This window comes from Myotis brandtii, unplaced genomic scaffold (genome assembly GCF_000412655.1).
Source record: "Myotis brandtii unplaced genomic scaffold, ASM41265v1 scaffold223, whole genome shotgun sequence".
Lineage (NCBI taxonomy): Eukaryota > Metazoa > Chordata > Mammalia > Chiroptera > Vespertilionidae > Myotis > Myotis brandtii.
In genome coordinates this window covers 677,820-705,371 of record NW_005358369.1, presented here as the reverse complement: position 1 = coordinate 705,371, position 27,552 = coordinate 677,820, and the positions used below count along the sequence as shown (strand labels likewise).

The 27,552-nt window shown below is 49.3% G+C and overlaps 3 protein-coding genes and 1 pseudogene across 3 annotated transcripts in view; all 4 read left to right on the top strand.

The window, feature by feature from the left end:
- Positions 1-768: 768 nt before the first annotated feature.
- LOC102244620 lies at positions 769-2,135 on the top strand (annotated as a pseudogene).
- A 25-nt stretch (positions 2,136-2,160) lies between these two features.
- Positions 2,161-8,895, top strand: LOC102244320 (PRAME family member 9/15-like). Its single transcript, XM_005866155.1, has 4 exons — positions 2,161-2,374; positions 7,602-8,199; positions 8,253-8,441; positions 8,556-8,895. The coding sequence occupies exons 1-4, from the start codon at positions 2,161-2,163 to the stop codon at positions 8,893-8,895; spliced, it is 1,341 nt and encodes a 446-aa protein (XP_005866217.1).
- Positions 8,896-18,748: 9,853 nt separating this feature from the next.
- On the top strand, positions 18,749-20,566 carry LOC102244027 (negative elongation factor D-like). Its single transcript, XM_014539627.1, is given in 3 exon segments — positions 18,749-18,862; positions 18,865-19,381; positions 19,554-20,566. Coding segments are annotated over 3 exon segments (1,395 nt in total). The 5' UTR covers positions 18,749-18,786; the 3' UTR covers positions 20,356-20,566.
- A 295-nt stretch (positions 20,567-20,861) lies between these two features.
- The window catches only part of WDR1 (WD repeat domain 1), a 38,825-nt gene continuing 32,134 nt past the window's right edge, over positions 20,862-27,552 (top strand). Inside the window, exons 1-2 of the mRNA XM_005866154.2 lie at positions 20,862-21,255; positions 22,321-22,456. Of these exons, the coding sequence (XP_005866216.1) occupies positions 20,862-21,255; positions 22,321-22,456 (530 nt within the window). The remainder of the gene's footprint in view (positions 21,256-22,320; positions 22,457-27,552) is intronic.

The following is a 27,552-nucleotide window of genomic DNA, read 5'->3' as shown; positions in this document are numbered from 1 at the left end:
ACCAACATCCTCTCCTACACTTTGATGGACATGGGATTTCATATTCTCGTTATCAGACAGGAATCAAATATTTGACCTTGCATCAAAAATTGGAATTTTGTCTATGGCCATACTACCCTGAACACGCCCCATCTCGTCTGATCTCAGAAAAATTGGAATTTTAAGCAAGTTGTCTGGTTCACAGGTTGTTGTTTTTGCGTGGCTGGCCTGGAATTCCAGGCTCACACAGCTATATTAAGAGTCCTCCAGCTCTGCAGTCAGTGCGGTGGTTCTCCAGCAGGTCTGAGATCCGAGCCCCAGCCAACCCAGTCACAGCAGACGTTTCTGCAGGATTCCTTTCTGAGCACCTTGAAGATCAGCATCCGGACCCTACCCACACTCCTGGAGCTGGCAGGAAGGAGCCTGCTGGGGGACCAGGCCTCAGCCATCTCAGCTCTGGAGTACTTGCCCGCTGAGCTCTTCCCGCCGCTCTTCATTCAGGCCTACCATAGGAGAATGTGGAAGCCCCTGAAGGCTTTGGTGCACGCCTGGCCCTTCACTGTCCTCCCTCTGGGGAGCCTGATGAGGCTGCCTCTGTTCATGGTCTTACAAGCAGCGTTTGAGGGGCTTGACGTTCTGCTTGCCCAAGAGATTCGCCCCAGGAGGTGGAAACTGCGGGTGCTGGATTTAAGGAACATGAATGTCAACCTCTAAAGATTGTGGCATGGAGACAGCACCCAGAAACGCTCTCAGACAGGACCAGTGGCTGTGCACAGCTCCAGCCCCAACATGGAGCACCCCTTGGCTCCCCTGGAGGTGTTCCTAGACCTTAACTTCAATGACAGGGACAGGGATAAGTTTTTCATGTACATCATCCAATGGGCCCAGCAGAGAAAAGGGTTGGCACACCTGTGCTGCAAGTCGCTGAGGTTTTTTGATGTGCCCTTTGAGAGGGCCAGGAAGGTCCTGGATGCGGGGCAGCTGGACTGCATCCAGGAGGTGGAAGTGGACTACACGTGGGACCTGCCCACCCTGGGGACATTTGCTCTCTACCTGGGTCAGATGAGTAACCTGCAGAGTCTCGCTCTCTGCCACATCAAGGTGTTAGCTGAGGAGGAGGATGAACAGGAGGAGGAGGAGGAGGAAGAGGAAGAAGAGGAAAAGGAGTGGGAAAGGGAGGAGCAGGAAGAACAGCAATACTTTTCCAAGTTCCTCTCTCAGAAGCTCAGGCTGCGGCACCTCAAGAAGCTCTACTTGGAATCTCCTTCCTCTGAGGCCGTCTGGACCAGATGCTTAGGTACCTGCAGACCCCCTTGGACAAACTGTCCATATGGTTTTGCTGGCAGCTGACACATTCAGACCTGACACACCTTTTCCAGTGCCTGAACCTGAGGCAGCTGAAGTCCCTGCGTCTGTATGCCGCCAACCTCACCGATTTTAGTCCCAAACCCCACCCCCATGTGGATAATTCAATGCAGTTTAAGCCCACGTTTTGAATTTGCCTGACAGAGAGGAAATCCGCCACAGTGGAGTGCACGTATTGCCGCCAAGGGCCCCACAGCTGCCACATGCAGATTCGGAAGGACGGGTTCTCCACCAAGTGCAACCTGAGGCACCACCACAGGATACTTTGTGGGAGCCAAGAGGAATTCCGAGCCTGGCTGCGGGAAGAATTGGCGCAGACGCTGGAGCACATTTTCCATGAGGACAGGCTGCGGTGCATCCTGATGAAGCTCATCTACCATCAGAATGACAACTGCCGGAACTACCACCCGGAGGACCTCATCAGGCCAGGCCTCTTCAAAGGCACCCACAATGCCTACAGCCTAGTAGAGGTTGTCATACTCAGCTTCCATGGGAAGCATGCCAGGGTCACGAAAATCACGGTTGACCACCACGTCCCTGCTGGGCAGCAGATGATATAGATCCACCTCAGGCACCGCATGCAGCTGCCCCATGATATCTTCAGCAACTTCAGCAAGTACTCCCGCCTGGCCCAGGAGGTTCACGAGCAGGTGATCCAGGAGCAGCAGCAGCAAGAAGACAGGACTGAGGTCGGCAAGGGCCATGGCTGGCTGAGCCCTGCGCAGCCCAGTGTCGGGGAGTCCGGGGCTGCAGCTTTGGAGGAGCAGCCTGTCCAGGTTGAGCTCAAGTAACCAGAACTACCCCCGATCCTACAGGATGTGTTTCTATGGCATGGACATTGTTGCTCGCTCTGGCTCCGCCTACCCTCAGTGCATCCCTGTGGTCTTCATCCTGTTCGATGAAGACCAATTCGGGTTCCTCTGGCTGCAACCGAATTGCCTCAGCCTGTACAGCAGAGTCCAGGTCACCTTCCAGAATGCAGAGGCACCATCCCCACAGGCTTTCCAGGAGATGCTCAAGAACATTCAGTGCCCACACCCCTGACGGCCCCTTCCTTGCCCAGGGGCAACAGCGGGGAGAAGAGGCTTCAGAGGAAAAGATAGACAATGTTTTCAAAGAATTGAAGGATGTACGTGAAGAAATCCGCGATATTAAAAAACACTTAAACAGTCTAAGCTTATCTTCTTCTGTCGCTACGTGTGCTCCACAAGGCCAAGTTGACCTATCATCATGCTTACGGCCTCAACCAGTTGCACCTGCGCCGATGCCTACAAACACACAGAGCTTTTCCTCATCTTCCCCTGATGCCGGCGATCCTTCTCTCGACGATTACTTTCGCTCATTCTCATAAAGCATCCGTGCATAATGTCTTTGGCATTGAATATAAGAGAACTTAGAAAAACCGTGGAAATGTCATCTGCAGATTTCCCGGAGGTTGATCCATCAGAAACCTTAATTCCGGGATACTTTTCGCTTATCCTTCAGATTACATTACGATATTCACATTACCATATTCAGCTTGCCTTAACAAGCGCAATTAACACGTTTCGTGTTGCGCCCTTACATGCTTCCCTCACTATAGACCTGGAACCTGTCAGTGCTTTCTGTGTGGGCTTATTTTACCGCTGGAGCGACGACACATATATTAGTCTTAAATCAAAATTGGTTGTTCCTCAAAGTTTCCTAAACAAGGGAGGATCACCTTATCTCCAGAAGTCAGCCAACAAATATTCCAAACTCAGTTTGAGATTGAATCATACCACCTTGAAGTTATTGGACCCGGATCTTTTGCCAGCGTAATTCCACCAAGATGACGACTTATCGAATGGATCAAGCTCTGAAATCACCTCTTCTTGGAACTGAAGTTAGGCTTGCTACAAGTGGCAGCAGACTTCAATCCCATAAGAGGGTAACTAACCTGATTTCTTCACTTCATTACTAACACCTTCTAGTGATTACTTTAAATTCTTTCTTTCTCACTTTTCTATCCCCAGATGTCGGAACCACGAGTTGTCGCCAGGAGTTGCCCTCATCTGGTCCGCAGTGGCTTCACCTTAGAGAGCATCTGATGACTTAATTGAAAAGGTTAAGAGGTCTATTCCATGCTTACTCAAAGACAAAGTATTTCTAGATACTTTAGAAAAGCATTTGATCTTTCAAGAAGCTGTCATTAAAGTCTCGTTCTCAGATCAAGAGTATATTAGTACTAAGTTTGGAAACATGACTTGCCACTTCTCACGATCCTTAGTGCTTACCATTGTCGACAACCACTCATGCTTAATGACCTTTAACCATTTCTTAGCAATTGCTGACACCCTTCGTTTGTGGGTGCACTTTCTCGTTGCTGGCTTGGTGGAAGATATGCTTCAAAAATGGCCTGTTAGCATGGCAGAGAAAGTCAAACTGTTTTTGGCTTGCATGAATGAAGCTGCTAAAAGATTGTCGCATGATGAATATTTCAATGCTACTAAGTCGCTTTACCTCACGCAATTGGCTGAGTGTTGCAATTCTATAATAAAGCAGTAACCTCTCTGTTCCATACTATAACCCTTCCAACAGTTCCAGTCTTGCCTCCCCAGCTATTAACAATGCTCTCCGACTTATCAACATTTTATCCTCAAATGGCACTGGAGTTATTCTCCGTATCAAAATGCTTTTTCTTTCCAGAAATTGACATTGTAACTAGAAGCAAGGATCAGTTTACCAGAATGAGGCAAGAGGTAACAGAATCATATAAACTTGGAGAAATTGGAAAAGAGGTTCTTTGTGTTTAGGGCAGAGTATATTAGAGGATCCATTAAGAAACATGCAACTTGGCCTTTAGTAACACTAACAGACCGGTGCAATAACTACATCAGGCAGGCTCGATTGGCCGGTGAGAGGCCTCAACAGGGCCACTGGAAGTACTCAGATTTTTCAGAAGTCCAACTTGAATTTGCAGGTGAAAGGCTTGAGTTTGAGCCAGACCTAAGTGACATCATAACAGATAAAGCAATAATTGAGAGTCGAAATAAGTGGACTTTGGGATATAATACAGAAGCGTATTTCCACAAGCACTGGAAGAGACTTGGCCACTTGGACAGGTCACCAGGGCTGCAGCGGCTCATTTTAGCCCTTTTAAATGGTGAGCTTGATAACACTGAGAAGAAAGTAGAGCCCTTTGTAACAGGGTTCCTTAATGCAGATGATCTTATCACTGTAAGTGATAAGAGGAACTGGGAAAAGTATTGCTGTTCTTGGGCAAAGTATCTCGGAAAAATGGGAATTTTAAGCAAGTTGTCTGGTTCACAGATTGTTGTTTCTGTGTTGCTGGCCAGGAATTCCAGGCTCACACAGCTATCTTAATATCTTGTCACTGTATTGGTGCCAAAAGAAAAGGAGCTCAAGATTAAAGGCAGATACTTTTCAAAGCAATCATGCAGCATTTGATTGTATCAAGTTCTCGCTGAGCTAAATCTGAAGATTATGTCATGTTTAAGAATGCATTCTATGACTACTTCTGCAACGCAGCTCTCACATACTTGATATCAGCTCACATAACAAGAGGTTCATTTGTCATCAACCTGGATTATGAGTTATGGTGCAATGCATTCAGGCCTGAGTTGCAGAGTCCCATGTGTGAAGAACTCGATCACCTTTTTGGGTCTGGATGTTTCTATCAGGTTGGCTCTTGGATGCCTATCCTGACAACATTCATAATGTAGGACCACTTCAATCCTCTTGCTCAGAAAGAGAATGGTTTGCCAATGGAGGATGGTGAGACATGTGTACAAGGTGCTGTCACAATGGGAGAAGGAATGCATCAGAAGTTGTGGACAATCATCACGGCATGCCTTGAACTACTTGTCTTAGAGGAATTACACCTAAAAGGGGAGATTATGGGCAGGGTGATAAACTATAGTTATATCAACTCCTACATACAGTTCTAAGAACACAACTAAGGACGTTCTTCTTAACAGACTAATGACCAAAAGCAAGGAGGCAGGCTTAACCCTCAAGCCAGATGAGTGTTGGGCAAGTGATGTGTTGTATGAGTATGGAAAGAAGCTTTATTTCAAGGGTGTACCTGTTCCAAATTTTCTGAAGATTTTTTCAGCACCAGAGAAGTATAGCCAAACATATACTCTATGTTGACATGCTTGAGTTCCAGTTGTCTCTCCGCATCCCAGGTTGACTATACTCCTTGGGCATCTGTTATCACAGGGATCATAGTGTATGTTATCGAAATCTTTATTTTATTTCTGTAAAATCAGTCATGATCCCCAAACATTTGCAGCTCTAGCTGTAGTTGGTCCCATTCTTGTCGGACTTCCCTCACCTGCCACTTTGCCCTCTGTTATGTTTCATGAATTAGCTGACCCATTGACTTTACAGTTAACATTACTAAAGAATTCCATTATTGCTGGCATATCTCCCCAAAAAAATTCATCAAGTTACGAAATTAACAGTGCCCTTGTATCCCAGTGCACTTGCACTGTTTGCTGACCCAACATGTTTAAACATTGTCCCTCTTCGTCGTCCTGAAGTTGGACTTAAAGCGTGAATTGAGGAGTCCTTGTTTGATATGACGGGGTCCTCTAGAATTCTTAAACTATTGCAAATGGACATAACCTCCAAGGGTGAAATGCTTGCTAATGAATTATTCAATATGGAACCGAAATACCCGAGACTATTGAGTTACATATTCACTAAGAGCAATGCGGCATATGGCTTATTCACGTTGGATAAATTCCAAAAATCAAGCACAGTAATCGGAATCAGTCAAAGCATGTCCATGAGATCCATTACGGAAGGAAGCAAAAGATTTAAAGATCAGCTCATAAGAAGTATCTTAGCTCCTAATACAAGAGGATTAAACATCATTGATTACTTAACTCTGTGTAGTGTTGAAGGAGCTAATAAATTGCGGATAGCAACATGGGGGTGTAAACTTCATGGAGTAACTATGCCATTCATTGCTGAACAATTTGCATTAAGAGAAACAGTACCTGAGCTTGAGGTTGCACAATCAATATTTCGACCGGATAACCACTTGTTTCCAAGGGAGTGGATGGTTCGAGGAAAACACCCTCTTTACATTGGCTCACGAACATTTGTGACAATAAACAGAGGTGCAATTACGGGACTACCAGAAGGCCCCATTGGCAAGATGGCAGAAGACTTAATATCAACTTGTGACTGGATTAAAATCAAGGGTGCTGGAGGACAACACTTAGCAAGATTGCTATCTATTTTGTTGAGTGAAAAAGGTGTCCACACCCCTGATCTTCCTGTAATAATGGGTGGCACCCTTACTCACAGGCTCCCAACTGCCTCTGATGATCGACCTGAACTTGCTGGTAGCTTGAACGTTATATCCACACATGTAGGTTTTACCACAAACTACATGACTGACTTTGACAAATCACAAAAAGATTATACCATCCATGTTCAGGATGCTTTCCTACACGAACTTAACTTGTTATCTTCCCAATTACACCTCGGAATCCTTGCAAATAAAACTTATTACCTTACACTTGCGTGCACAGGTTACACAAGAGAAATTCAAGAAGACTTCTTTTCCTTGTCAAGACCTCCCATGTATAAGGGGATTCCAAATAGATCACTTTTCAGCACAATCAAAACCTGAACCCACTAGCTGGTATGGAGACCCGGCTCTTGCAGCAGGCTTTAAGCTAGGAGTAGAAATTTTCATGTCACTATACCAGGAATCCCGTGAGTTAGATTCATTAGTTGACTCGGGCCAATCACCACGACATTTAGAGAGATTTTCTCTGAGCCATTTAGCATCTCTACCAGGCCACCTAATAATGGTATCTTTCTGGTATGCAGGCAACCTACGAAGAAGTTTGGTTAGACCGGTGTCATTCTACTTAAAGGCAGTCACAAACATACCAACATCCTCTCCTACACTTTGATGGACATGCGATTTCATATTCTCGTTATCAGACGTCTACTTAAAGGCAGTCACAAACATACCAACATCCTCTCCTACACTTTGATGGACATGGGATTTCATATTCTCGTTATCAGACAGGAATCAAATATTTGACCTTGCATCAAAAATTGGAATTTTGTCTATGGCCATACTACCCTGAACACGCCCCATCTCGTCTGATCTCAGAAAAATTAGAATTTTAAGCAAGTTGTCTGGTTCACAGGTTGTTGTTTTTGCGTGGCTGGCCTGGAATTCCAGGCTCACACAGCTATATTAAGAGTCCTCCAGCTCTGCAGTCAGTGCGGTGGTTCTCCAGCAGGTCTGAGATCCGAGCCCCAGCCAACCCAGTCACAGCAGACGTTTCTGCAGGATTCCTTTCTGAGCACCTTGAAGATCAGCATCCGGACCCTACCCACACTCCTGGAGCTGGCAGGAAGGAGCCTGCTGGGGGACCAGGCCTCAGCCATCTCAGCTCTGGAGTACTTGCCCGCTGAGCTCTTCCCGCCGCTCTTCATTCAGGCCTACCATAGGAGAATGTGGAAGCCCCTGAAGGCTTTGGTGCACGCCTGGCCCTTCACTGTCCTCCCTCTGGGGAGCCTGATGAGGCTGCCTCTGTTCATGGTCTTACAAGCAGCGTTTGAGGGGCTTGACGTTCTGCTTGCCCAAGAGATTCGCCCCAGGAGGTGGAAACTGCGGGTGCTGGATTTAAGGAACATGAATGTCAACCTCTGGAGATTGTGGTGTGGAGACAGCTCCCAGAAGTGCGCTCAGACAGGACCAGTGGCTGTGCACAGCTCCAGCCCCAACATGGAGCACCCCTTGGCTCCCTTGGAGGTGTTCCTAGACCTTAACTTCAATGACAGGGACAGGGATAAGTTTTTCATGTACATCATCCAATGGGCCCAGCAGAGAAAAGGGTTGGCACACCTGTGCTGCAAGTCGCTGAGGTTTTTGATGTGCCCTTTGAGAGGGCCAGGAAGGTCCTGGATGCGGTGCAGCTGGACTGCATCCAGGAGGTGGAAGTGGACTACACGTGGGACCTGCCCACCCTGGGGACATTTGCTCTCTACCTGGGTCAGATGAGTAACCTGCAGAGTCTCGCTCTCTGCCACATCAAGGTGTTAGCTGAGGATGACGAGGAGGTGGAAGAGGAAGAGGAGTGGGAAAGGGAGGAGCAGGAAGAACAGCAATACTTTTCCCAGTTCCTCTCTCAGATGCTCAGGCTGCGGCACCTCAAGAAGCTCTACTTGGAATCTCCCTCCTTCCTCCGAAGCTGTCTGGACCAGATGCTTAGGTACCTGCAGACCCCCTTGGACAAACTCTCCATATGGCTTTGCTGGCGGCTGACACATTCAGACCTGACATACCTGTTCCAGTGCCCGAACCTGAGGCAGCTGAAGTCCCTGCATCTGTATGCCGCCAACCTCACCGATTTTAGTCCCGAAACCCTCCAAGCTCTGCTGGAGGCAGTGACACCCACTCTCCAGGACCTGCGCCTGGATAACTGTGCGATGGTGGACTCCCAAGTCGAGGCCATCCTGCCTGTCCTGAGCCGCTGTCACCAGCTCAGGGACTTCACCATCTCCGAGAACCACCTCTCCATGGCACCGTAAAGAAGCTGCTGCGCCACACAGCCGGGCTGCGCAGTTTAGAGCTCCAGCTGTACGCCGTCCCCCTGGAGTGTTACAGGATCCAAGAGACTGTGGGCCAGGAGAGAGTTGCCCTGATCCGGGCTGAGCTCACGGAGACACTGAGGGAGTTAGGACAGCCCAGGACCATCCGTCTTGACACCAAGTACTTTACTTCTAGTGCATTTTATCTCATGGCATTTTCATGATATGGAACCCGTGATGTGCCCCTGTAGTGACCCTGCTCACCAGGTGCACCTAACAAGGGCTTCCTTCTGGGCCCCTGGAACCTGAAACCTCGGACTGGGGTGCAGGTTGCATGCTGTTCTGAGTAGCATGATGAAATCATCCCTTCGTCCAGCATACCCACGCTGTGTCAATTCCCTTCCTGTTAGGCATTCAGTAGCTGTCTCGGTTGTTTGACCAACAAATCACTTTTATTTTACTTCATAATAGCCCTAAAGTGCAGGAGCAGTGGAGCTGCAACTCTACTTCACACTTGTGTTAGGAAATTTAGTTTTTATCAGAAATAAGAAGGGCTGCAGACAATAGCAGCTGCTTCTGGTCCTTGTCTCTCCACACTTCCTTCAAACTAATACAGAATAAGAGCACATGGGACTACACCCTGAAAATAACTTGAGGAAAGACAATCCCAACCCTGACAGTTATTTTAAAAACATCAAATGTGGCTATATTAGACCTCTAAACCCAGTAGGAACACAGACAACATTCAGGAACTCGGAAGCATTCTATTTCTACAAGGCATTATGGCCAAAAAGCCAAGGGCTGCTCGCCAATACCGCACAACCTTTAGTCCAGAACACCTGAGAATTACTGAAAGATACATTTTAAAAGACAATGTACCCACATTTTTTTAATCCTCACCCGAGGATATTTTTCCAGTGATTTTTGGAGAGAGTAAAAGGGAAGGAGAGAGACACAGATAGAGGAACATCTATGTGAGAGAGACATCAATTGGTTGCCTCCTGCATGTGCCCTGGTTCAAACTTGCAACCCAGGCACGTGCCTTTGAGTGGAATCCAACCCAGGATCCTTCAGTTCATGAGCTGATGCTCTATCCACTGAGACAAACAGGCTAGGCGAGAAAATCTACCTTTCATCACTGCCCACAGTGTCTATCCTCTGAATCTCCTGAGCCAAATGTCAGTATGAAGGACAGTCATCGGCACCTTTGGAGGAAGCAGAATCAGCTAGTTTTCCTTGGTTCCTAGCCTCTCCCAGTTAGCTTAGCACCATGAAAGCACCCCAGCTATCGTCAATACCATTTAAAAATTCCTGTTCCCCAATAACCATCATTATTTCTTACACAAAAGAAAGAAAAACATTTTTGAGTATAACATCAGCAAGTTTGGTGGACTAGAAGGTCCCAGCACTTGTACTTCCAGGAAACAATGATCACCAGTACTTGCTGATGAAAATAGCTCAGAGAGCTCTGGAGTGCAATGCAGGAGCTACTGCTATCCAGTGGAACACAGATATCAAAGATGGCCACATAGGAAATCATAGGCAACATTTCCCTGTGTCAGCCCGCCCCCCCTCCCCCAGTCCCATATGGCTTGTGATCAACAGGGATCCCCTCGGCTGTAACCTCCCATTTTGGAAGAAAAGAACTGAAGACCCTAGCTAACTTCACCATCAACAACCCAAGCAGGCCTCCTGGCTGTTAGGAACCCCAAAGCTATTGCCACTAAAGGCTCCCTCAGTCTTAGCCTATGCTAATCACAGCTGATGAACCTGCCCAGAATTTATGCCACTGATCAACCAAGAGAAGGAGTCCATGCTCAGACCCCTCACCACAGTTGCCCTCAATGGTGAGATATGAGTAGAATGGACATTGATTGGGTTCAAGCAAAGATTTGAATACAGTACTACCCTAGGTTGTGTGGGTCAAAAGGGTCCCCAACTGATCCCCCAAACAAGACTGCTCTATTTATCCTTGTTCAAAGATTATAATGAGAAATCTAACCTGCAATTGCTTTGAGCAATGTCTAGGCAGATGAATCAAGATGAAGGCTGACAAAAAAAAAAAAAAAACCCACAGTCCCTTGACTCAACCCCTCACTGAGGACCCTAACCCTTTGCAACAGATTGGGTAAAATGTTCATGAGCTAGAGAAGTTTCTGGACTCCTTGACATGGGAGCCTCACAGACTGCGGTACCAAAACCCATTTGTGAAGCCCTGGTTTGGGCAGAGTTAGATGGAGAGAACATCAAGGCTGCTCTCCCAACAACAGGTTTGATGGGATTATGAATGTGGGATGTTTAAGCAGGCCTGTTCAAATCATTTGTGCCTTTTTTACCTGACTGTTTCATGGGAATGGATATTCTGTTGGTCAGAAGAATGCTTACCCTACCAAGTGCTGTAAAACCAAAAATTGTTAATAAAGTCAGAATGGAGGCTGTGGGGGAAAAAATCATCAGAAAGCTACTGTACAGCAAGCCTCCACTATGACCAAGAGTAGGCGCAGAGAAACATGGAGGAAAGAAAACAGGTCGAGCCCAAGGTTGATATCAAACCAGCACCAGAAAGTGCAAGTCCACCTCAGTGTGACAGACCTAAGTGGTCTGGCTATTCAGAGCACAGTCCACGGTGTACATGATGTGAAGGGTCATTCTTTAAAAAGGTCTACTTTCCAGAGGGCAAGATGGCAAAGAGGAAGGAGGGGCACTGTTTGGCAATTGATTTTTTTCATTCATCACATCAGACTAAGGCATCCATTTCACAGAGAAGGTGCAAGCATCAGCCATGGAATGGAATGTGCTGATTGCATCTGATGCTCCATCGCTAGTCAGCTGATGGCTCAGTGAATTTGATGCTTCAAACACGACTTTGGCTGGCCTTCTCAGAGGCAATGCTCTAAGGATGGGATGCCATCCTCCAGGATTAAGGGTGCATTTCTTATTCCAGTACTTGTACACGGCACTGTGACAGTAATCAGAAGAATGCCTGGAACCAAGGGGCACACGCAGGAGGAGCTCCACTTGCCGTCACTCCCCCAAAGCCACTCTAGGAACGTGTGCTTTCCATTCATGCACCTGTAGGGACCAGGAGCTCTCCTCCTGATGAGCCCAGGTGAATACTCCTTCCAGGAGACATTTGGGGTTCCTTGTATCTAGGTACCAGTAGTCAAGAAGAGTCACAATCTTGTCATAGGAATTTGATCAGCAAGAAAATGTAGGGCTATTGCTCTTGCTTCAACTTTGTGGACGGCACAGACCCAGGGATGGCCCTTCTTCCAGCCTCCAACCACCCTCCAACCTCTTTTCCAGTCACCACCTTCAGAAACGCCACAGCTATCCTCAACCTCTGAGACCAGCCAATACTGTTTTTCTCCTTAGCTTCTTATTGTGGAACAACCATGAGATCCCAAATTCTCCAGAATTATTCCACCAAGGTGGAGGCTGCTGTCAACTGCCTAGTCAGCCTGCATCTGTGGGTCTCCTACCTGTCTCTGGGCTTCTATTTAGGCTCAACTATGTGGCTCTGGAGAGTGTTGGCTGAGGATAAGTACAAGGGAACCAGGTGTCTTTAAAGATGCAAAATCAGCAGGCGGACACACCCTCCTCCAGGACAGGTAGAAGCCCTCCTAAGAGGAGTGTGGTAAAACCCAAGATGCCATGGAAGCCACTGTAGTCCTAGAGAAGAACCTGACCCTTGGATCTGCGTGCCCTGGTTCTCCCCACATAGACTGTCAGCTCTGTGACTTCCGGGAGAGCCACTTCCTGGGTGAGCAGGTGAAACTCATCAAGAAGATGAGGGTGACATCTGATCCGCCTCCACAGGCTAGCCAGCCCCCAGGGCAGAAATCTCCCATGTCCTCCTGTCCCAAACATTGTGGGTCCTCTTTTCCCCTTGTCCTTCTGGCATGGACAAGGATTTCAGGGATCACTATGCCCTAACTTATGCCCTGAGAGAAACATCTGGTTGACGGACCATACCTGCAGGTTTCAGAGTGAGTCAACAGAGTGGCCAATGTTGGAAATTGGGGGGTGTGCAGGGGGAGTGTTTTTGTACAAGTAACTATACTTTTCTAAGTTTGAGAATTCAAGTCTCCACCAATTTCCTGAGTGTTGTCACAAGTTATTCAAGGACAGCTATTAGCAACGAGGTGGTTATGGTTCAGAGTAGTCAATTGGTGCCACTTCTTGGGATACATGTCACAGTGGCATCAATAGGACAAATGTGTTTCCCACTCAGCATCTGCCCAGCTGGCCCACTCACTGGGCAGGAGCATGGGCTCTGGGACGGGCACCTTGCTCATCAGCATGATCTATGAAGAGTATCCCAACTGCATCATGACCACCCACAATGTGGTTATCTTCACCCAAAGTGTTCGACACTGTGGTTGAGCCCTACAGCACCACCCTCTCTGTCCACCAGTTGGTGGAGAATATGAGTATTTGGGGTGCCTTCTGGCACCACCTGCTGGCCGTGGGGCATCACAGCAGCAGACTGTGGAAGTTGAACATTTGGGTCCTGACCCCACCCTGGAGATCCTGGCACCCTGACCATCGGACCTTAATCTCCACAGCTGAACGGATCCTTCCAGGAAAGGCACACAGACCTCCCCCCATTCCCAGGGAAAAGGGGAACTGAAGTTGAGTTGTGAGAACGAGGCAGTGTGGCCACACAGGGGCAGCAGGAGGAGCAGGCTCGGGCTCTGGCTGCTCATGATGTAAGGGGCGCACTTCACGTACCCCCATCATAGCTGGGGCGCCTCTGTCCTGGCTGGTGAAGGAAATACTACAGAGGAGCAGCCTTGTGGAACTAAATCGCCTACAATAAGGGGCCAGGGAGGCCGATGCTCCAGGGTGGAGCCTCAGGCTCCCGATCGGCCCTCAGAGAAGGCCCTGAAGGCACCCAGCACTGCCTCCGCTGAGCAGGTTTCTCTGGGTGAATTCCATGCTCAGAGGCCACCGAGTCTCAGTGGGGTCAACCTCTGGAGGCTCTGCACACTGGGTCACATGGACAGCAGCTCTCTGCTCCCCTCCCGTGCCCTCGGGCATCTTAGCACATCTGAGTTTTCCCACTGAGCGTGGCCCCAGCAAGAGGAGGCCGACCAAAGGCACCAGGAGACTGGGGCCAGGGCAAGTGAGCAGCTGGGCTCCCCTCTGGGCCACACACGCCGCCGGTGTGGTGTCCCGGCTTCCCTGCCTCACCCCAAGCCTCTTCAGAGCCCGGGAAAGAAGCCTGTCAGACCCTGATGTCTGCTCAGACTGAGGGTACAGACAAGTGGCTTCATGCATGGAGATGGGCCTCTTCAAACCCAGCTGGGCCTGTGCTCACCCCAGCTCTTCTGTTATAGGTCCCCGTCCTTTACCTCCCAACCCCTCCAAGTGACCCAACTTCCCTCAAAGATAAAACCACTGCCTGGGCAGTCAGTCTCCAGCACTAGGCCCTAGCGGTCCCCACACCGCCTGGGAGCTATGAACAAGGACTGGGTCACCGGGCAGCGCTGGGCTAATCCGGAACTGAGCAAATAACACAGACGACTGATCAGACCAAGCCGACCTCAGTCCTACGAGTCACGTGTGCACGGATGACTTAAAGCAGCAGCTGGCTATCGAGAATTCCTGCTTCACTTGGGTGGCTAGTATGTAGCCCGTCAAAGTAACTTGGATCTCAGTAGTGATTTCATGGACCATGTCTATGTGTTTACAGCCCAGATATCCCCGTACGTCTCCAGCTAACTTCCCAGCACGGAAGTTTAGGTACTATCCCGGCACTATTAGCTCAGCCAACTCCCATTACACTAAGCCTAACACAGTTCATTAACAGGATAACCAGCTAGTCACAGAGGGATCTGGTCGATTCCCGACGCAGGCAGAGCTGTAGGGAAGTAACCGCGGAACTCCAAGTCCTCTTCAGCTTTAACTAGGGTTCAAGGCAGTTCTTCCTGCCCAGTTGGGAGGGTTAGGGCCAGCTGTGCATTCTAAAAGCAGATATTTGCATCGAGTGGGGACAACGCAAGACACAGGGTGCTGAGAGACTGACGGCAGCTGGGCCCGGGCCAGAGCAGAGATCACTTCCCGTGAGCCCTCATAGGGACCAATCTTCAGCTACTTTCATCCTGACCAGTCAGTACCGCCTCCCAGCCTCCCACTAAGCGCCGGTTCCCCATCTGCTCAGCACGTGTGATTCCCTGTAGGGTGGCCTTCAGGGACTCGTCCCGGGACTCTCCCCCCTTCACCCTGTGGCATTCTTTGGTGTCTGGAAGTGTGCGGGGATCCCTCTCATCTTGTAGTCACAGGAAGCAGGTTTCCTGTCATGAACTGCCCATGACCGGACTGGAGGGCCCGCCGCTCCCTGGGGTCTTTCTCTGCCCTCCACCTACAGAGGTAGGATTTCAGCCCTGGGACCTTCCCCCAGGTCTGCCAATATGAACCTTTTGCAAGCCAGCCAGGAGACAGAAGCAATGGGTCTTCGAAGAGAGGCATCTGCAGGGGGCATCCAGGGTTGGCCACCTGCATTTATGTGGGGAGGGGTGGCCCGGTGCTGGAGCCAGAGGGCTGCCGCCTGAGTATGGGGAGACCCTGAAAACGTCAGATGGCCTCGTACATTTGAGGAACTACACATTGCATGCTGCTGCGAGGAAGGGAAGTTCATGGGGTGGCCCATCTTGTGGGAGATTCAGGTCCACCCTCAACCACTGAGCCATGCAGCTGGGCCAATCCTGAAGTATTGTGGTTAACAATGAGCTGACATCCATTGGACATCCGAGTCCGTGTCAGCTCTGCCCAGAATTAAACCTCTGCGGCTTCTGAGCTTTAGATGTTGCCAGAACACCACTGAGAAAGCGAGTCTTCACTCCGCCCTTGGAATTAGCCTCTTCCCGCTGATTACTGTGGTGCAGTGACTAAGAGTCATTTGTTCAACCATCAGCACAAGCCGGGCAGAAACTGGGGCGTGGCTTATGTGCAGAAATCATGCCGCCCAGCCTTCGTCATCTCTACCCTGCAGGGCAGCCTCCCCCGAGGATCCAGGCTCTCAGGGCTGTAACCCTGCTGTGGCCGGCGCTGCACCATCCCCCAGTTTGGGGAATCCCTCCATAGGTCACAGACATACCAGCTTCCTGAGAACTAAGCTACAGCCAAGGTATTTAGGGTTTCAATGGGGCAGACATGCCCAGAATGAGACTCCAAACCTTGTTGAAAACTAAAACCAGATGCCAGCTGTTCCCAAAGGCATGTCACTGGTGCTGCCTGATCCATTCATGTTGGCAGCAGCGGCTGAGCTCACCCACCCCCACCCGCATCTCTGCCATCTCCCTTCAGACTATCGACTTGAGAATGAACATCACACACAGCTCCAGGTGTCTGCAGACAGAGGCCCTTCCTGTGCAGTCCCAGCAATGCCCTGGTAGGGCCTGGAGCCCAGCCCGTCAGGGACAAGGGGCCTGGGGCTCCTCAGGGCCCAGACGCCAGCTGGGGGCACCGAGGCAGAACGGGTCCTGGCCTCTGACTGCGCCTGGTCGGGGGAGTATTTCATGCCAGCGGGGCTGAGGAATTGTGCCCATAGCCCCAAGGGCACCACCAGAGCCAAGCAGCCCCCAAACACAACAAAAATGTTCCAGTGGCTAAAGGCATTTGAAGCCAGATCTGGAGGTGGGGTGGGGAGTGTCAGGGTCACTGAAGGAGGAATGCACAAGGTCCAAAGGGGTAAGGAATTACAAGTTTATGATTACATCTGCCAGCAGAAGGGCTGAGACCAAGATGGCATCAGCGGGGCCGAGGAGGGGGCGCGGGGAATTTATGTCCATTGTAAGGGTCAGTCAGAGAAACCAATCGGACCAGGTGCAGGTGGGGCCAGGTGTAGGCGGCCCCCTGGAAACGGTGAGGCAGTTAATCATGCCACCTACAAAGAGAATAACAGGACAATCACCAGGAGGGCCGAGAGTCCCAGGCAGAGCATAAAGGAGCATAAGAATGTGTCCACCAGGGAGTGGTTGCTCCATGGTCACCCCTTTGGGGAGTCTTTGGTGGGACACCTGCCTGTACTCTCACTTTGTGCCCTGGTTGGGGTTTTCCCAAAAGCAGGTGCCCAGAAGGGGTGGCAGACCTACAGGGCAAGTGCCTCTGCCACAGGGGATGTCCGCCAACTGCAATGTACGTAGGTGTCCTTCTCTCCGTGGGGCTCGGGGCCAGGACTGGGGCTCCGGATGGGAGGGTGACGAAGGTAAGACAGGCAAGCCCCTCTCTCTGACTTATGGGTTGAGTTGTGTCCCCCACAATGGCACAGTCAAGTCCCAATACACAAGACCTCAGAGTGGGGCCTTATGCAGAAACAGGGCTACTGCCAGTGTAATTAGTTAAAAAGAGGTCGTGCTGGAGTATGGTAGGCTTATTCCAACATGGCTGTTGTTGTTATAAAAGGGGGTGTGCGGGGTTTGTTCACAGACCCACTCAGTGAGAACATCATGTGAACATGGACCGAGATCGGGGTGATGCCCCAGGAGCTGGGGACACGGAGCCCACTCTTCCTCACAGCCTGCAGAAGGCGCCAACATGGCTGAAGCCTTGACCCGATGGCCAGCCTCCACCGGAGACGGTCGTTCCGGCCCCTCCGCTGTGGTACTCAGTTACCACAGCTCCAGCAAAGAAATCTTTCCAGCCACGCGCAGGTCTGGGCAACAACAGGCTCCACTTACAGGGAAACATGCGACCCCCTGGAGGGGGCAGACTCTATGCCTGGCCGGTTCCCTGGGCTGATCTACCAGTCAGATCACCTCCCCCCACTGAGCGAAGGAGAAACCAGTGTGTCCAGATGATCACTGTCCCGCCTCCATGGAAGCAACAGGCCAGAGCCCTCCTAGGCCCAAACACCTCGCCTGGCATCTTCTGCTCTCGCTGCAATGGCCCTCGTTCACCTTTTTAAAAGTCATTTCTTTTTTTCTTTTTCTTTTTTGATGTATCACCTTAGTCTTTATTCACAACTGCAGAAATGTGAGACTCTATAGATAGATATTGCTTAAATGATTCACAGACACAAGTAGTTTAATTTTCATTGTTCATTATTAACACTTCCTTTCCATTACTGATATTAGCTGGATAGGTCTTTTCAGTGAATCAAAGCAAAGAAATACAGTACCTGCAGTGTACAATCAATTGGATAACTTTGTGAAAAATATCTGATTTTCCTTCTCTACTTAGTACAAGCATGCAAAATGCATACAAAATGGAGCTGTTGTGTTTAAACTTTATCCTTTATCCCTGCACACACTGACTTTATAATTCTTATTTCAGCAGACAAAAAGAATGACAGCTTTAAGTTACTGACTGAAAAGAAAAGATCCTCTGCCGGAAGCCGGACCACCCTTGCTGCTTGGCAGTCGCTGCGGGGAAGAAACATCTGCCCAGCTTATGATTCAAGGGACCTGGCATATATGGCATACTGTCCTTAGTATGTTTGCTTCCCTTCTTAGCGCTATGTGTTCTAACCAAGGTCACCTCTCTGAGAAAGGTTGTTTCCCAGGGTGGGGATTTTTATCAGTAAAACCCCTTAAGTGCCAGGCAGGTAGTTAATCACTTTAACTATGAACAATCACACTTAAGCTACATAATCGTTACTCCCTGGAATGGAGATAACAAACGCCCTAACCTTTGGAAAAGAATGGATAGGATTAAGATCAACTGGTATAAATACAGATGTAGCAGGAGAAATAAATACAGAACCTGGCTAGAGACCCTGGCTAGACTGCTGATCAACTGAACACTGCAATGAGAAAGGTGAGATTTCGATGGAGAAAGTGAAAGTGAAATGTTATGTGTCAGGAAAGAGGCCAGACTATGCCTCTACGGAGTGCTCAGATGGGGAGGATGAAGAATTTCAGTTCATTAAGAAAGCCAGGGGAGAGGATGGCGGGGGCTGCGCCGGGCGCCATCATGGACGAGGAGTACTTAGTGAGCGTGGCCGAGCGGGGCGACGAGGTGGACGCGGCCAGCAGGAGGAGGAGTATGCCGACGGGGAGGATGATGCTGAGGTCCAGCAGGAGTGCCTCCACAAGTTTTCCACCCGGGACTACATAATGGAGCCCTCCATCTTCAACACTCTTAAGAGGTACTTTCAGGCAGGAGGGTCTCCAGAGAACGTGATCCAGCTCTTGTCAGAGAACTACACTGCTGTGGCCCAGACTGTCAACCTGCTGGCCGAGTGGCTCATTCAGACAGGCGTTGAACTCGTGCAGGTGCAGGAGACCGTGGAGAATCACTTGAAGAATTTATTGATCAAGCATTTTGACCCCCGCAAAGCAGACTCTATTTTTACTGAAGAAGGAGAGACCCCAGCTTGGCTTGAACAAATGATTGCTCATACCACATGGAGAGATCTTATCTACAAACTGGCCGAAGCCCATCCAGACTGTTTGATGCTTAACTTCACTGTTAAGCTTATTTCTGACGCAGGGTACCAAGGGGAGATAACCAGTGTGTCCACAGCCTGCCACAGCTGGAGGTGTCTTTTTTAGTGTTTATTCATAAAATAGTCGAAGTGCCAAAAACAGTCTCAAGAAAATGAACACAGCATCTCTACTATTTATTCAAACTATAGTTTGAAGTTTGAGTGACTAAAGAATGAGATCTTAAAAAAAAAGAGACCTTTTTCAGTCTCTCTGTAATGTGTGACTGGGGAGGGTGACAGTTAAATGTAAATGGACCCCTGACTTCAGAGTAGGGAGGGGCCTTTGCAGGGAGAGGTGGCCCATAGCAGATCACCCCACTGGCCAGGCATGTGCTCTGTGGGATTCACCAACGGGGTTGGGGGGTTTTCAGAACAAGCGAGTGAGCATCAACAAGGATGAGCTGAAGTCGACGTCGAAGGCAGTGGAAACCGTTCACAATCTGTGTTGTAATGAGAACAAAGGGGCCTCTGAACTGGTGGCCGAGCTGAGCACACTCTACCAGTGCATCGGGTTTCCAGTGGTGGCGATGGGTGTGCTGAAGTGGGTGGACTGGACCGTGTCAGAGCCACGGTACTTCCAGCTTCAGACTGACCACACCCCAGTGCACCTGGCGCTGCTGGATGAGATCAGCACCTGCCACCAGCTCCTGCACCCCCAGGTCCTGCAGCTGCTGGTGAAACTTTTTGAGATGGAGCACTCCCAGCTGGACGTGATGGAACAGCTCGAGTTGAAGAAGACCCTGTTGGACAGGATGGTACACCTGCTGAGTCGAGGTTATGTACTTCCTATTGTCAGTTACATCCGCAAGTGTCTGGAGAAGCTGGACACTGACATTTCTCTCATTCGCTATTTTGTAACCGAGGTGCTCGACGTCATAGCTCCGCCATACACCTCTAACTTCGTGCAGCTTTTCCTCCCCATCTTGGAAAACGACAGCGTCGCAGGCACCATTAAGACTGAAGGTGAACATGACCCTGTGACAGAATTTATAGCTCACTGCAAGTCCAACTTCATCCTGGTGAACTGACCCAGTACCCTCCGGAGCCGAAGCGAACATTCCAGACCGGGGGAAACGCCTTCCAGACCAAAGGGGCTCAGTCAGCACCTTGGAAATGAGTTCTTGGGTGAATGGCCTTTTAAAAAAGGAAGATGTGAGCAAGATAAGTGGAAAATTGCTGTTATGAGTGGTCCCCTCGCCTTGTCAGTTCTGTTCACAGTATTCTCGTCCCAGTAGGGCCTGTGTTCAGGTTACTTCTTGAGATGGGTGGTGGGAATTCAGAAGCTGAAACATTTAAATCAACTGCTTGCAAAGCTGACTTATATTTTCTCACAAGAACCTGATTAGTTTGTTTGTTTTAATTTCCCAAGGACAAATAAAAACTTTCCTGTTGGGAAAAAAAAAGAAAGAAAGGAAGCCAAAAACTCAGCGCCACTTGTGGGGCTGTGTGGGCTGCCGCAGGCAGCTGCGATGGAGTGCCGGGGGCCCAGCAAAGGCGCTGAGACATCAGGACCGGACCGCAGCTGGCGGTCACCATGGGCTTCACGGGGTTCGGGGAAAAAGCTCGTACATTTGATTTGGAAGCAATGTTTGAACAGACTCGAAGAACAGCTGTGGAAAGAAGTCGGAAAACACTGGAGGCAAGAGAAAAAGAGGAAGAAATGAACAGAGAGAAAGAATTAAGGCAAAATGAAGATATTGAACCTACATCTTCAGGCTCAGATGTGGCCAGAGATTGCTCTCAATCATCTTCCAGTGATACAAGCATTAGTGGAAGTGAAGAGAGTTCGGATTCCTCTGATGAGTTGATTGGCCCTCCTTTACCCCCTACCATGGCAGAAGAACCTGTTGATCGTATGGAGCAAGCTATTGGTCGTTTACCTCCACCCCTTCATGAGGAAGAGGTAGATGGTGATGATGATGATGGTGGTGATTCAGAAGAGGAAAATCCTGTTCAAAAGATCCCTGATTCTCATGAAATAACGCTAAAGCATGGCACGAAACAGTTTCTGCTTTGGGTCTGTACCCCTCAGCACTGGCCATTTGCATTTCCAGAGATTGGAAGTTCTCGACAGTCTGACCCTGACCTCTTCTGAGCTTTCCCCAATTGGATTCATCTCTTCCTAAACACCCCACAACCAACTCCCTCTATCCTCCCTCTGAGTACTAGAATAATTACTGGGGCCATGTAAGTTCTTTGGCAATTAATTATTTAATCTCTTCATATCTTGATTTATAAAATCAATCTTTTAGTGCTGTTTGGCTTTTCATTTTATTTTTTTTAATCTTCCTAAAAAGTCAATCTTCTTATGTTTTTGACTGTCAGGCATGTTGGGGACTTACAGGGAATAAACTCCTGCCTTACGAAGCTTGCTGTCTCCCAGAGCAGTGAGAGTGAACTACTGAGTTAGTGCGCTCAGCTTGCTTGTTTTCTCCCCTACGAGGTCCTTGGGAGATGGGAAGCCCCAAGATATGTTTGTTCAAAACTACAATATCATCTAACAAATACTGGTTACTTTTATTAATTGAATTTCAAATGATCATACCTGAGGAATTTTTTAAGGTATATACATGGCAAACTACTTGTAATTCTCCCGACATCCATATCATTATGTAAATTAAGCAACGGAGGCATAACAAAAATGTCTCTATTTACAAATGTGCTAGGAAAGTTGAGGTTCAGTGAGTTGCTACTTTGGTTGTGACCATCATAAATGAAAACTGAAAGGACGATGTTCAAGCACTGCTGAGACCTGTGTGCTTCACACAAGTCTGAAGAACTTGAGCCCCTCGCTCAAGACCCTGATTCTGGCGGGGGAGGGAGAAAAATCAGGTCGTGCCAGAGTTCCAGTCCGACTGTCATTCATTAACTGGGCACCTTGGAAGCCAGCGCCAAGGGCTTCTCAGCCTTTTCAGAAGTAGAGTGTGCACAGGGCAGACCGATAGGTTGTCATGCGTGTTATGTTCCTGACGTGGATGTTTCCCTTTGAACAGGTCGTGGCGGCCGGGTGGGAACCCACGGCGGCACCCTGTCCTCATACATCGTGAAGAACATTGCTTTGGATAAGACCGACGACAGCAATCCCCGGGAGGCCATCCTGCGCCACGCCAAGGCCGCGGAGGACAACCCGTACTGGGTTTCTCCGGCCTATTCCAAGACTCAGCCCAAAGCCATGTTTGCACAAGTTGAATCTGATGATGAGGAAGCAAAGAATGAGCCAGAATGGAAAAAACGTAAAATCTGAAGAATCTCATATGAGAGCTGTTTGCATGAAGGGGAGCATATTGAACAGGTTTTTTTTTTAATGCAATGAAAAATACATTTTAAAAAAAGAAAGCGAAAGAACAAGAAGCCCCATCACCTGTCCTCGGCCACCACCTGTGCTTAGTTAAGATGAGCTTGGACTAGAGGAAGGTGGCCTTAACCCGATACAGTTGTGTCTTTATAACAAAGGGGTTTGGCTTAGACACTCAGGGTCTCAGGCAGCAGGGAGAGGCAGGCATATGTGTCCATTTCACAGTTCATGGGAGGTGTGTTTTTTTTAACAATGAAAGTTTTATTTTTTTAAATTCAGTGAGGTAACTGGCTAACAACAAAGTCTAGTTTCCTTCTATTACCATACATTTGACCCCCTTTGCCCAACCACCCTCACCCTTCTACTCCCTTCCCCTCTGGTACCCACAATTTTGTCGTCTGTATTTAGGAATCTGTTTTGTTCATTTGTTATTTGCAACAACATGGGTGGGTCCAGAGGCTGTTATGCTAAACGGAATAAATCAGGTGGAAAAGGACAAAAACCGCCTAATTTCACTCACTGGAGCTCTTTGTGCAAAATGAAAAGAGGGGCAGAGGGTGGCAGTGACTGGGCCAGACCCTTGCCGCTCAGAGGGGAAAGGCGGGGAGGGGGGCAGCACAGAACACGGGCAGAGGGCCAAGTCTCTGAGGCCAAGTCTGCAGGTGACAGCAGTTAACCCTTACCCGGACCGGAGAGGGATCAGATAGCGCAGACTTAGCTGATGATGACTGGATGGTTTAAACCAACAGGTCAGAAACTTAAGGATGTGTTTCCCTGAACTGTTCAAACCAGCCCGAGGCTATGCAGTGGTAGCGTTCTCCTCCTGGAGGTCCAGCCCCTGGAGACAACCTCGAGTGGGAACGGAACTCAGGCGCAGGGTCTACAGCTTGCAGGGAGCTGAAGACCCTCACGGCACTGGTTACACCTGCCGCACAGTCACCTCTTTACAAAGCACAGCGCCCCCTCGTGGGACCTTGTTAAATACCATGTGTTTCCAATTGAGCAGCCCAAGGAGCCCAGGGTTGGAGATAGCTCACTTGTTCTCACATTGGAAGAATTTATACATCAGAGGTTAACGCTTTTGAATAGGTTTACTTTTTGTACTTTTATTGATTTCAGAGGAAGGGAGAGGGAGAGATAAAAACATCAATGAGAGAGAATCATTGATTGCTTGCTTCCTGCATGCCCCAAACTGGGGATCAAGCCCCCAACCTAGGCATATGCCTTGACTGGGAATCTGAATTGTGACCTCCCGGTTCATAGGTCAACGCTCAACCATGGAGCCAGGTCAGCTGGGCTCTTTGTATAGGTTTATATAGTCAGGCCAGGGTTTTGTTTTAATCCTCTGACAAAAGCATGGAGGACAAAAGCAATAGAGAGCTCTTGGGGTGATAGCCCAGTCCTAAATAGTCTGTCTCCCTTCTAGTAGGAAAGCCCAAAGCCCCACCCCAGCTTTTCAGGATCAGCAGGCGGTACCTTGCAGCTAAGTTAGCCCCATGCAACTTCACACCACCCCCCTCCATAGCTGAGTGGGCTAGGAGTGGAACCTTGATCCAACCTGGGACAGTTTCTGGGAGAGGAAGTGAGGGGGCACTCCTGGTGAAAGCTGGAGGAGATGGATGTGAGGTGGGTGTAAGGAAGTAGAGGTGGAGGGGATCTATTCCAGGGACACTTTGCAGGTGGTCCTTGAGTGTGGCTTATCTAAGCTTGTTTACAAACTCCAGGGAAGAACCCAGGAGAGAGACGAAGATTCCTAGAGGGGGAAGGGCCCTGTCCCTCCAGGACATGGAGTAGTTCAGACGGGAGCTGCCCGAGGAAGCAGCTCACCCGCCATGGCCATGCTTCCTGCTGCTCCTGGCACAGCCCTTTACCGACACTCTTAAACCAACAGGAAGGAGGAAGTCAAACGAACAGGAAGCCTGGACATGAAAACGTGAGGGTTGCAAGTGAGCAAGTAGAATTAAGTTCAGAACTCCTGTCCCATCCCTCCTTTCTCTCTGTTCCTCCCCGAAGCTTCTGAGAGCAGGAGCCTCACAGGCCTCCTGTATATTCCCCTTTAAGGAAAGGGAAACAGGGCTGAGGCTAAGCATGCTCAGGGCGAGGTGGATCCCCATAGATCCGCGTCCCCAGCCCTCATCTCACTGCAAAGCATCAGCAGAATTGACCAGAACCCATCTCCCTCTGCAAGGGGAGGCTGTAAGGCCTCCTACACACCTAAAACCAGTTCTAAGGGTTTCGACCAAGTTACCCAGTCTGCAACCCCTTTATCCAAAGCCAGCCTCTGACTTCTCAAGGAAGATCTGTTTGAGCTGTTGCCCGAACAGTACGTTTGTAAGCCACGCTAATTTACGCTTTGGAATTTAATGCAAATTCAGGTGTTGCTCTTGGTCATTCCCTCTAGGACACGTTTCAGCAAATTCATTCTGCTCACTTGGTGGGTCCTTCACTAAGTGTTGAAAACACCTGGTCCCTGTTCCCATTGCTGTTTCCCAGGTGGTGGACAAGGAGGCTGATCAATCCAGCAGGCATGGGAGTGAATGTGGAACAAATACTACTTGAGAATTCAATTGAAGAGACTGGCTTTCAACACTCCCACCAAGGTGCCAGGGAGGCAGCTGGTTATAGAAGTGTACAGGTTTACACAGGCAGGTCAGGGTTTTGTTTTAACAAAGCATGGAGGGCAAAAGACGTAGAGAAGTGCCTGTGCTGACATGTAGAGCAGTGAATCGCTGGGATAGAGACCTTTCAGGGTCCACATTGAAGTCTGAGGGCACCCTCTGTTAGGGATCTACCAGGCATGTATCTAAAATGCAAAGTGCCCCCTCGGGAGTTAGAACAGGAGACCGAGTTCAATTGCTCACTATGATATGCACTGATGACCAGGGGCAGCGTGGAATGATGGCCCCGGACAGCCCTGATTACCAGCCAGCCCTAGGTACCCTACCTGTGTAGGAATTTCATGCACTGGGCCTCTAGTTCTCTTATAACGAAGGTGTGTGTGGGGAGCAGGAAAACCCGAGGAAAAAAGTGCTGGAACCACAGCCAGGCACAGCTGACGCCAGCCAATTGAGCCCTTACAGCTGAGAGATCACCGGCAGAGGAGCCAGGGGAATGACCCCCAGCCCTCTCCTTTCAACCCCGCCAGCTGCCTGCCAATCATGTTGTTTGTAGAAGTACTTTTGATTTTTATTGCCATCTTCATCCCCATCCTACCCCAAGCTTCTTAAGCCTCCAGACCAACATATAACTTACATAGAGCCTAGCATGCGCCCAGGGGGTTGGTTTAGAGTCTCATTTTGAATAGCGTTAAGTCCAACAAGACTTTGCACACCTGCATACGGGTTACCAGCTTGCAAGAGCTGGGGGTTGCTGCCTCAGTTTTACATTCCAGTCCATCACATGAATGCTCTAGGGGTGAACCTCAGTTGTCACACCTGCTCTTAGCCCCAGTCCCATTAAGGCCTGATCATTAAAACCCTGTTTCTCAGAACAGCCACAGCCCCACTTGTTTTGCATTTCTGCTTTAGAAATCACACGGCTTTGCACAAAGTCAACATTTCTAGGGTCTTTTTTCAGTTCACAGAACTGCCTTCACATCCATTGCTTTTTGATTGAAGGTTGCATTTGGGGTGCTGGGTCATCTATGGGAGCATCTACCATGTGCCAGGAATAGACATACTCCAGACAGAAGTCAGGGAAGGGAGTATCAGAAGTGTTTGTAAGGGCTGGAAGGTTGCAATTTAAAAATAAGGTAGTCAGGGTAGGTGACTGTTGACACTTAAGCGTAAGTACTTTTGGCTAAGTAATTCCAGGTGGAGAGCAAATATCAGAGGCCCTGGAGCGCCAAGGTCACCTTGCAGGAGAAAAGCAGGCAGGGAGGGTACAGCTGAGGGTAGAGGGCTGGTGTAATGAGAATCCCCGAGGCCTATCAAAGGGCCCAGGTAGGCCATCTCAAGGACTTTTAAGCTTTTACTTTGAGGTTTGGGAGTTCCTGTAGTTTTTAAACTAATAGTGAGATTTGATTTTCAATCTAACACACACCCAGGCTGCAATCTGGAAAACAGATTAGAGGGGGGGAGAGATGGGGGCCAGGAGCACAAGCCAAGTCAATTTGGACACACCTGCAGTAAGTAACCCAGTAACAGCCAAGGCGAGGCCAGGAATGAACCTGGATACATTTTGAAACGGAATTTCCCGGTAGTTTAGAAAGTCAAGGATGTAAGCCCAAGCTAGAAAACAGTGAAGTAGAGAGAGGTACTTTGTATGCTCTCACGTTTACCCTGTCCCCCAACTCCGAGAGACAGGACCCCCTCACACACCCAAAGGTGAGGCTCCAAGTAACAGGCCTCAGAGCCCTTGATTTCCCCTATGAGCCACTGCCTGGATCTTACAAGATGAAATCCCCCTTTTCCTTCCGCTTTCTCGATGAGGACAGAAACCCTGGGTTTCTTAGAACCTACACCCCTCCCCCCAGCCCCCGCCTCTTGCTTTTCTTGGCTTCCTTCGCTTTCTAAAATAGACTTTTGAGAAAGCTCGGGCCCAGCAAACACACCCCTAAAGTTCCTCCTGCCAGCAGCCCTTTCCGAGGGAGGGCGACTCCCACTGACTCATGCTGTTTTTTTTTAAGAAAAGAGAAAGAAAGAAAGCACTATGTTTGCAAAACCCCCAGCGGGCGCCTCGCAGCTTCTGCAAACACAGGGTGCCCACAGGGCCGGAAGCTAACGGCTTGGAGGCGCCAGCGACACAGACACGAGAAAGACTTCCCCAGCCCCCCGAGGCCACGCGTTGGTGCTTCCGGTGCCCCCAAAGCTTCGGCACAGAACACCCTTCCTTCGCCCCGCAGCAGCAGAGCCACAGCCCTCCCGCGCCCGGAGAAATTCGGACGCAGAAGGCTGCCCGCGCCGCTTTTTCAAGGGGCCGCTGGTGACGC

Excerpts from the sequence above, each read along its gene's own strand:
- LOC102244320 (XM_005866155.1), top strand. The coding sequence starts at position 2,161 with ATGTGTTTCTATGGCATGGACATTGTTGCTCGCTCTGGCTCCGCCTAC. Across the intron at positions 8,200-8,252 it reads TGGGCCCAGCAGAGAAAAGG|GGCCAGGAAGGTCCTGGATG; the intron begins GTTGGCACACCT and ends GCCCTTTGAGAG. Across the intron at positions 8,442-8,555 it reads GAGGTGGAAGAGGAAGAGGA|CTGTCTGGACCAGATGCTTA; the intron begins GTGGGAAAGGGA and ends CTTCCTCCGAAG.